General features: G+C 39.6%; 1 protein-coding gene across 1 annotated transcript in view; it reads left to right on the top strand.

The window, feature by feature from the left end:
- The first annotated feature begins 524 nt into the window (after positions 1-524).
- The window catches only part of CDH7 (cadherin 7), an 87,960-nt gene continuing 77,631 nt past the window's right edge, over positions 525-10,853 (top strand). The window contains exons 1-2 of the mRNA XM_084508469.1: positions 525-647; positions 10,061-10,446. Coding sequence (XP_084364595.1) covers positions 10,237-10,446 — 210 coding nt within the window. The 5' untranslated portion in view covers positions 525-647; positions 10,061-10,236. The remainder of the gene's footprint in view (positions 648-10,060; positions 10,447-10,853) is intronic.

Raw genomic sequence — 10,853 nt, 5'->3', positions numbered from 1 at the left:
CTAGCCCTACTCTTGATTTTTATCCAAGGGACTCCATCTGTATATCCTGTCGAGGAGGAGAGGCGGGGGGCGCGGGGCCGGGCAGGCTGCTTGCTCTCCGGGTCCCTGCTCAATAGGCACCGCTGGAGGTACAAAAAGTCGCCCTGCCTCCTCCGCGCCCGCGGACCGAGCTGGCAGCCGGCACCGGCCGCTGAGCGGTGACATCCCCTGCCCAGAGCAGCATCCCCACCTCCTCCGTCTCCTTCCCTCCCTCCCCCCTCCTTCCATCCATCCATCCCTCCCTCCCTCCTCTTTCTCCTCTTCCTCCTCCTCCTCCCGCAGCCAGGATCCGCACCCAGTCGGATCTGGGCTTGGCACCGGCGCCCACTTCTCCCTGCGTGCGCCCAGCTGCTGGCCGTGCCGTGCCGTGCCGTGCCGCGCCGCGCCGCGCCGCGGAGGAAGAGGAGGAGGAGGAGGAGGAGGAGCGGGGCAGCGGCGGCACTCCTGCCTCCGCGGGTGCGGGCGAGGGCGCGGGCGGGCGCGCAGCCCCGATGCCAGGCGGGTGCCCGGCCGCCGCCTGGGAGCATCCCACCAGCACTTCTCCGCCGAGGCACCGCCGGCCCTTGGGATTAAAATACTCACTGCGCTGGGCAGCCGAGGGACGGCAGGTGAGTGAGTGCCGGCTGCACCTGCCCCCGCCGCCTTCCCGTGCGGGCAGGGGGCGGTGGGAGCAGCTGCGGGCAGGGGGCTGAGCGCGGCTCCTCTCCCCCGGCCCCGCACCGCTCCTGCTCGGCAGCGGCCGCGGCAGCAGCGGCAACTTTCCTCCGTGTCTCTCCGCCGTGGTCTCCTCTCTGCCGTGCCGGGGGGCGGCGGGGAAGGGAAGAGAAGGGAAGGGAAGGGGCTGCCCGGGGCAGCGCGGCTGGCAGAGGCCGCCCAAGCGCCGGCTGTGGCCGGGGAGTGGTGGGAAGTGAGAGGGAGCACGGATGCTCTACGCTTGTGTGCACCTACCGCAATAAGAAGGGAAAAAAAAAAAAAAAGAAGAAGAAAAAAAAAAAGAACAATAGCAACCCTCTGACTCTTCGGAGAAGTCTCGCAGACAAGGGGGGAGATGGAGTGGGGGAAGGGAGGGCTACAGACTTGTGCAAAATGTAGGCAGCACCAAGTCCCGACTGCCTCTGTCCTTTCCGCTAAAGCAAAGCGGTTGCCTTGCTGGCTGAGTCCAGCTTTCATGCTACAGAGCAATACTGCGGAGGCCAGGAAATTTCCCGAGAGTTATTTCCCAGAGCTTTCTTCCTTTTATGTCAAGGATGTTCTGGAGTTTGCAAATGTGAAAATGATGGGAGCTTATTTCTTTGATTAGCATTCAGCTGGTAAGGCAGGCTCTGCAGTGCTTGGCAGTTTGATACTGACCCTTCCCCCCTGCCCCGTTCACTCATTTATCCACATATCCACACACAGACAGGTCCTGCTTTCCTCTAATAGACTATGTGCACTGGTAGGAAGTATTTTGTGATCTGGATCCAACTTCTAGTCGGTAAACAGAGGGAAATATCCCATTTTGATATAGGATTTAGCCTTCATACCCCATGCTTTCCAAAGGTGAGGTAGTTCAGGTGAGCCAGGATTCTGCAAACAACTATAGCTTTCCCAGCAAAGCAGAGGATTTAGGGAGGGAGGGGAGACTGAGACTAGTGAAGCACTCTGATTCTGGGAACTGAAATGCTGATACTTTAATCTTTTTCCCATTGCAAGATTAAAAAAAGTCTCATGTTCTGATAGATAACTTCTCAAGTCAAAGCAGAGACTTGAAAGGGCAGTGTATACTTTATAGTCTCTCTAACAAGACAAAGTGCCTTGCCATTTTCTCAGCTAAAACATAGGTGATTGTAAAGCTTTGCAGAAAATAAATTGCTTTCCAGGACAAATAAGTAAATAAATAGATAAAGGAGCCAAACTCTTGCATGTCATTTTCTGTAATGGTCTCTCTGTGACAGTGATGTGTGACTTTACTTTTTTACCTTTATCATATCTACTAATTGCTCCTCTGTTACATGTTGTGAAGTCTGTAGGAGATTGTTACTGGTAAAAGGTAGATGTTATTCTGTTTCTGGAAAAGATAGATCTATCTAATCTCAGGTGAAGAGCTATTCAGACGAGCAAGTTAAATTAACAGCATGCAAGTTGTATAAATAAGTTTGTTTAGAATTTTGCTTTTGAATGTACAACAGGTCAGAAGATAAAGATTAGTTGGGAAATGGTGCTGGTTTGCTCTTAGTAATATCCTAACAGTTTTAAAAATGCAAAAGTGAAGTGAGAATGTATAGAAACAATAAGCATGCCTCATTTGAAACTAGTTCAGTGTGACTGTGGCATTATCATCTTTGGAGGGGGGAGGGGGAGGTACCAAAAAAGTCCAAACCAACTTTTGGGACCAAATGTGACATCCTGTTTAAATTCCTTGTACACACTTTTCTAGCTCTCACAGCCTGCAAATACCAGAGGATCTAATCTAGACACGCTTCTTTTGGGGGGACATGAAGAAAGCCTAAATAAGATTAAGAAATAATTACAGTAAAATCCACAGGAAGCAGAGCAGAGCAAAAACGCTGAAAGCTGACTCTGACAACTTTTTATGTTATGTGGAATATTCTGGGTTTGAGAATTTAATAGATTAAAAACTGCCTGGATAATTAACTAAGTATCCAAGTTAATAATCTGAGCTACCACTGAATTTTAGAAATGTGAGTGAATGTGAAGAAAAAAACAATCTCTGGTAAGTTAGAGTATTTTCTTGAAACAAACAGACAAAAAAATCATTGAATACTGGAGTTTTAGTCAGAGGGCATTTCACCCTTATAATGGAAGACTTTATTGTAATTAAAGGCTGCCGTAGGTCATTAGAAATGTGTTTGTTAATAATGTACCACATGACAGCTTCAGAGTTCTTTTAAGTCTACTTTTATTGATATAATTGCAAAGCACTCTTGGTTATTTGCTATTGATTTAATAGCAAAGAAATCTTAACATAGAAATCTTACCATAGAATGGTTTGGGTTGGAAGGGACTTAAAGATCGTCTAATTCCAACTCCGCTGCCATGGTAAGGGACACCTTCCATTAGACTACACATATAAAGAGGTAATTGTGAATCATTCGTTTAACTGCAGATTACCCATGACCTATCTGATAAGCAGAATGGATCCTTCTCATGGATCCTCAGTGTGTTCTGTCCATGTTTTTCTATGTTTCTTCAGTTGTCAGATGCTTGGCTCAAGAAAATCATTATTAATGTAAAACCTTGGTTGTTTTACTCTAAATTAAAGTCCTACTTTGCTGTAAACCTGGCTAAGCCTTTTCTCAAAGGTAGTCAACACAAAAACTGACTCCAACGTGCAATGAAAATAGAAGGTATTTCCAACTAAAAATGCTTTTCATATGAATATACTACTCAGAAGGCAGATTTAGTGGCAGATTGACTATTTTTTTTTTTTTTTTTGGATATTGACATAAAATCTGATCTGCTCAATGTTTCTTCAATGAATGCTTTTCCTGAGCCATCCAATTTATTTTAGTTTAACATACACTTCTCTCTCTCTCTTTTTCTCTCTCTCTCTTTTTTTTTTTTTTTTTTTTTTTTTTTTTTATATATATTTATATGCTTTCATGCTACTACTGGGTATTGTTTTCTTGTAGGAATAAAAATCATTAAATTCTAGCTGAGGAAGGGTGTATAAAATATACGGTTACTTCAGTCCTGCCTGTCAAACTAGGTTTAACTCTAAGCAGTAATGCAGGAGTGCCTCCTCTGGGAATTCAGTGGTTCTGCAAGAAAATGCCACGAAGTCATTTCTTCCCTTAGGTATTATGTGAAATTCCTCAATTTAAATGAGGCTGCAGAAATTGAGCTTGTGGAAGTTTAAATATTTGACTTGATTGGTCTCACATATACAAGTACTGCTAGCGTTTCTTTTCAATAACTGATCTAATTAGCATTTTCCTTTCGAGCAACTCTAGATCTATAAAATGTACCAATGTACCATAGCAAGGTGAAAAACCAGCAAAGCACTTTCATATAGAGAAAACGATATAAAATTTCTTTCTTTTGTCATTTTTTTCTAGAGGGAGGGAAAAAAAAAAAGTATGAACTCTTCAGCGACATCAAGTCTTACAGTCAACTGCAGAATATTGTGAAACACCAAAAACAGTCGCTTGGTTTTCTTTCTGCATTTTGTGAAGCCATATCATTTATTGAAGTGTGCCTAGTGTTTTTCTGTTGTGTTGTCAGGTCCTTTCACCTGAGTGAGAGGGTATTGGAGCCAGCTTAGTGTAACAGTGCCATATGTTTGGAGCAGTGATAGTTTCTTGCTTGATAACCAGATGCAGACTTCAGGATTTGCACTCCATTTACAGATCTCCCATGTGAATATTTAGGCCATTTAGCTGCAGGAGGTTGTGGTCTGTAGATGTAATGTCATCTGGCACAGGGAGTTAACAGGTTTGATCATACTGCCTTGACTCATAGACCTTCATTTCATGGAAGGGTCCCCACCTCACTTGCTCTAAGGCACCCTCCTTTTTATTTTATTTATTTGTTTATTTCCATGAAAAAATGTTGCAACCAGATGTTGCAATCTGCAATGTAATTAAACATGTTCTCTTCTCTAACCCTTTTGTCTCAAGGATCACAGAGTTTCTGTACCCGCAAAAAGAGTCCCTGTGATATTTCAGATATGTGACATTGTTGTGAGCTTACAGCTCCTCCAAGGGGAATTTTCTCTTCCACAGAAAGTGATACCTTTTCCAATGGGCATTGTAAAACTGAATGTCAAAACATAAATATTTCAGCAAGATTAGTTCAGCTGTCATGGGGCTCACCTGCTGATTCTTCTGTGCTTATGGTATCCTGGTTCAAGATCCAGTGGCAATAGTCACCCTCAGAATTATTTCAACACAGAGGGTCTTGTTTTATTGAAAGGCTAAAGTGTGTATGGGGAAGGGGTGAGAGGGGAGGTTGGTAGGGGAGTGAGAGGGAGGCTGGGAAGGAAGGATAACTGTGTGCTATTGATCAAGCTAAAATAAAATTTACTCACAGGTGTTTTCAGGGCTGCCATTCCAGAGACAGTGAGATCTGAGTTTAAACAGTAAATTTTTGCTATAGTATCAAAAATTGAAGCAATCTTAGGAGAGGAGACTAAGGGGTGGGGGAGGCAATAGAAATGAAAAACTCTTCACTTAAACCTTAAATGGATGCTCTGAACTGACACTGAGTTTTCAAAACAGAGAAATGTAATCCAGTCAGGTGGAGTCTAGGAAAAGGTATTGGATTTCCACCTCTTCTTCCTGAAGTATTTTATATGTTGCAAAGACTTTAGGACAATAGATGCTGATGGACAAAATTCTATGTTAGGCTGACAAGGTTGATAGGGAAATAATATGGTTCATATATTAAGCTGGCACTGTGATACCAGCAGCAATGTGTGAGTGGAAATCTGTAGAAATCTGTGCTTTGGCTGAAAAGTTTAGGTGGCACCAAGAAGACCTCAAGGGCTTTCACCAAAGGCCCAACGAGACCACAGAAAATTCAGAGGTGGGGAAGGAGGCCTTTCATGAGGACATCTAGGGGACTGAATACATGTTTTGTCCATATCTAGTGGGGCTCAGGGGTACATGAGTATAGCCAGGACTACTCTTGATGTGTTGTTTTAGAAATTATGGAGTGAAGCAAAATATTCAGAGAGATTTTCAGTGGGTGTAAATTGCCCTTAATTGCTTGCAGTGAAGGGAACTATTCCTTAAAGCTGAGGATCTTATTCATGATCTGAATGTTTTCATCAAATCAAGATTGCCCCTTGGAGACAGTGCATAATGGTGTCTTTTTGACACTAGCAGATTGTTTTGGTGAAGTAGAGTAGTAACATTTTTCAGATTAGCAGTGTTCACGAGAACACTTCTGCTACTAGGCTATGGCTTAAATATAGCCCAACTTCTCTACAGCAGATGGGAGAAAATTTAAATTTTATGGTATATATTGAATAAGGAGGTTATTATTTTTTCAGATGTGTATTTTTCATTCTGATGTTTTATAGATGAACCAAGTATTTAAGAACACACCGTGAGATAGTTGATATTCAGTGTGTGTTTGTATGTATATATATATATATATACACTTCAAAGAGTATGTTATGTGATTTGGACTGTGCTTGTAGCGTGTCTTACCATATCAGTAACATGCTGTCTAAGTGAACAACTGCAAGAAATCCCATCCTCCCCCCCCAAAATTCACATATATATTCACATATATATTTTTGGGGGGAGTATGTGTGTATATTCACATATATATTTTTGGGGGGAGTATGTGTGTATATTCACATATATATTTTTGGGGGGAGTATGTGTATATATTCACATATATATTTTTGGGGGGAGTATGTGTATATATATATGTGAATTTTGGGGGGGGGGGGAGGATGGGATTTCTTGCAGTTGTTCACTTAGACAGCATGTTACTGATATGGTAAGACACGCTACAAGCACAGTCCAAATCACATAACATACTCTTTGAATTGCATACTGGTTGTTTGGGTTTATATTTTTTTATATTTGTGAATTTTGGTACTATATGTAAAGTAAATAAGGAATACGAGCTTAGATGTAGAAGGTAGAGCATCTTGCTTAAAATACATGAGCATTCAAATTCATTTTATTTTTAAAAGCTAAATTACTTTTCATGAAGGAAAAGCTTGAAGAGATATTATTGTACCTGAGACCCTGTTTGAGGAGGGAAGTAGCATTTCATGGATTTAGAAACATTATATGAAGATGTACTAATGTCCTAGAGTAAATAAAGACATTAATTACAAGTACAAATATTTCTCAGTTCCGTATAGTCTGTTTGTACAGAACAGGTTACTATTTCATAAATGAGAATGCTTAAACACAAAAGAGTGCAGGTCAATTTTGCCTTAATTTCTCACTCAAGTGCATAAATGCCAATGACAGAGAAGGCACCTAAATCAGAGAGCTTCATTCCATCTATTGCTGTCATTGTTCTTCATATCTGTAGCTGCAAGTGCTCTCAGAACATTAAGTTTATGCCTTGATGAAGAGAAAAAAAGCAACCTTTTAGTTTACTTTTTAGTTTTCTAAATGCCATGATGTTGCTTTTGTTTTACATATTGACTTCATACCTAGGCATTTCACAGAGCAGATGATGTTAAAGTGCTATTTATGCTTGAACAAAAACATAATATATATATATATTTTACACATAACCATACAAATTTCATATAAATATATATGTCTATATCAGAACAAAAGATACAATTTAATACAATTTAAGAGGTAATTATTCCCAAAACAGGAAAAAAATTTAAACACCAGACACTTTTACTTCTGCTTTGGGAAGTATCACACTCAAAAAAACGATGTGCTGAAAAGACTATAAATAAAAACCTTAAAAAAAAAAGGGGGGGGGAGGGTGCACTCTTAGAAGAATTGGAAGATTCCTCCTGAAGGGGAGGAAGGGAGGGAAGAGTGTTTCAGTACAAAGTGCTGCCACACAGCTGAACAAAAATAATTGGAATTCTGGAGACTGTGTGGTGAAAAGATTTGAGAATGAGTAAACGACAACATTTTTTTTTTTTTTTTTTCCAGGGGGTGTGAGTATTCTGTTTTTCATCAGATTGTGCTGTCTAGCATATGGACTGTTTTTCAGTTGGTATTTTGGGTGCGTTTTTCAGTTCTGTGCTGTGGTGTGTGGCTGGGGACCATGGAGCTCCATATGGTGGCTTTCATACTTCCCTGCAGGTGTAAAAGAAAGAATGTAAGAGAACACTGTTCGAGATAAAGGTTAGAGCAATTCTAGATTTGAAATGTCTGTTAAGAGCAAGAACAAGACATTTCAAACTGCTTAGTGGAAAGACTCTAACATATTGTAAATGTTTAACTGACATTTCTTAAGAAAATCCATTTCATATTTTTATCTCTGTTAAGTAACAATCTGCTGCTTCTTTGAAATAAACTGACAGTTTATCAATATCATATGTATTTAACCTAATGTAACTTAGATACAGAGAAGGAAGCTAAAGGGTGTGCAAACAGCCTGTAATACAGACAATATTTTTCATACTTGAAAGGAGTGGTAGGAAGTGAATGTGCCACTTGGGAAGCCCAACTACTCTCCTTAACACCTATGGTAGCCCTTTTGGTTATTACAATGTCACCTGGTCATGATTTACCCAATGGCCCACATCAAAACCTAGCTATGACTAGTTGTGATTAATCATTTTAAATTACGCTCTGCTAGTGATGATGGCACCTGCATGTTAATCCTGCTGCCAAAAAAAAAAAAATAAAAAATCTTGGTGCAGGTTGGAGGGATGTGTTTTATAACTGTGCATCACATTTTGAAATTTAGAATGTTTAGGTAAGACAACACCTATTCCCATTGTTTTGCATGTATAGAGACACTAAATTTTCACATATGGAAGCTTTCAAATAGCTGCTGCTTAGCATACATGCTCAGTGGGTTTGTGGTTTATCCCACCATTCTCTAAGCAAAGCCTTTCTGGTGCAGGGCAGTACCACAGAAGGGATTACTATAAAAAGGCTTTAAATACAGTCTATAATCAGAAGAGCTTTTTATTTGTTTCGTGTTTGTGCCCTCTAGGTACCTTTGGCTGCACGGTACATAGTATTGTAGCTAAAAGAGCTTGACATAGTGAAATCAGATATCAGAGATCACTTTCCAATCACTTTTAATAGTAGTGGATAGGAATATGAGTTTATCTAGAGCATTTAATGCATACGTGATTTAATGTCTACTGCATAATGTGATTTAATATAATGTATAAAGGATGCAATCTTCTTTCTTCCATGGCTTCCTAAGTAGCAACAGCTCACTCTAATTGAAAGCCTTGTTATCCATTTTAATTTCATCCTCATTTTCACCTTGTATTTGGCACTTCTTAAATACTTCTTGTCTGCCTTATTGCTCACTCAGACAAGGAGAATGCCTGTTTCAGAGACAGCATTGCTTACTTGGGCTTAATGCAGATGATTCCCTTGAAATACAAAGCTGCATTTGGTTCTGGCTAGCAGAACTTGTATAATCATTATATTATATATATATTTTTACTTGGCCAGAGAAGGTTTGTAACTGTAAGATGCACTTTAAAAAAGGATTGATTTAAATGTTGTTCAAAGTTTTTATGGTTTTTGTAAATGATTTTTTATTCTTGGCAAGTTCCACCAATTACTAAATGATCAAGGTTTTGAAAAGGAAGCAGACAATATGCACAGAAAAATAAAACTTATGTGTATTTTTGTTGAAAAATCATTCATCATTAATGTAAGGTTTCACTGAAAACGCAAAATCAAATAATTTTCTGATCTTGCTGAACATATATGTGTATAAGCAAGTACATAAGCTAGTCTAACATGCTTCTTATCATGCCTGATATTTGCTTTAGAAATGTAGAAAAAATGAGTGGGGACACTCGGAGGGCTTTTTAGCCGGTCAGATTCAGATAAGAACAAATCATAACATCTGGTCTAAGAATGTGACTAAGAATCAATCAAATTTTTCTGATTCATCTTATACTCTGTTATTTTACTCTTCAGTTATATGGAAAAGAGAAGCTAACATATGTCCTTTCCATTAATATTGCTTCCCGTCTGTAACTGTTTTATAATTATGTCATAGTAATGTCAAGTAAAGCTGACTATAACAGGCAGAGGAGGAAAAATTGAAGATAATAACTGTAAAATAATTACACTTGTTTTGCTTATTTTAAAGAGAAGAAAATTCAGTCTTTGTACTGGGGAAATGGGTATATTAAGAGAACAGTCACAAGAAAACTTTATAAATAAAAAATACATATTGATCACTAGTAGCAAAATCCAAGGAATGAAGTCTAAACTCACAGACTAATTAGTAAACTCAGCTGTGTTGATGATTAGAAAAATCTTAAAAAAACATTTCTGCATTATGTAAATGTTGCAAAGAATTTACATTAGTAAAATAAATAAATAAATGAAATTCTGACAACAGTTCTTGCTTTTTTTTTTTTTTTTTTTTCCAGATAGGTACCTGTTATGCCATTTCTTTGGTGAAGGCTACTCAGCAGTGGTGACCTCTCCCAATCGACCACTCCACAAATTATTATCTCTGGACTCCCAGCTGACACCCTGCTGGAAGCTAGAGCTGCAGAGACAACTGGAATTGTGCCTGCTCTTGTCAAAAGGAGAAAAAAAAAAGATGAAGTTGGGCAAAGTGGAGTTCTGCCATTTGTTGCAGATAATAGCTCTTTTCCTGTGTCTTTCTGGGATGAATCAAGCAGAGCCCTCAAGGTCCAGGTCAAAGCCCTACTTTCAATCAGGGAGGACAAGAACCAAACGCAGCTGGGTGTGGAATCAATTCTTTGTGCTGGAAGAATACATGGGCACAGACCCACTCTATGTAGGAAAGGTAGGGGATTTAACCAAATATTGGAAAGTACAGATGCCTGCTTTTTGATGTGTTTATCTGGTGTAACCTGAAAATTGAAACGCTGTCAGTGTGTCTGACATAAACCAGGATGGGACAAAAGTTATGCAGATTGAAAAAGAAAAACCTTTAGCACTTCAAAACAGCAATGCATCATATTTCTGACCACTCTCACAATTTTCTTTAAGAGTTTAATCTATTGTCTATGCTTCTTTAAGGGAGTACAATAATGAAAGTGCTTTACCATTAATTATACAAAGACAATATTTTATTACTAATATTAGTTGTTTTGTTACATGGGAATACAGAAGTATAATAATGCATATTCTTTCCTAAGAACAAAAAACTAGTCCCAGAAAACAACATTTCTATATTACCCTGTTTGTTCC

This window comes from Aythya ferina (genome assembly GCF_964211825.1).
Source record: "Aythya ferina genome assembly, chromosome: 2".
Lineage (NCBI taxonomy): Eukaryota > Metazoa > Chordata > Aves > Anseriformes > Anatidae > Aythya > Aythya ferina.
The sequence above is the reverse complement of the archived record's forward strand: the minus strand, read 5'-3'. Positions and strand labels throughout refer to the sequence as shown.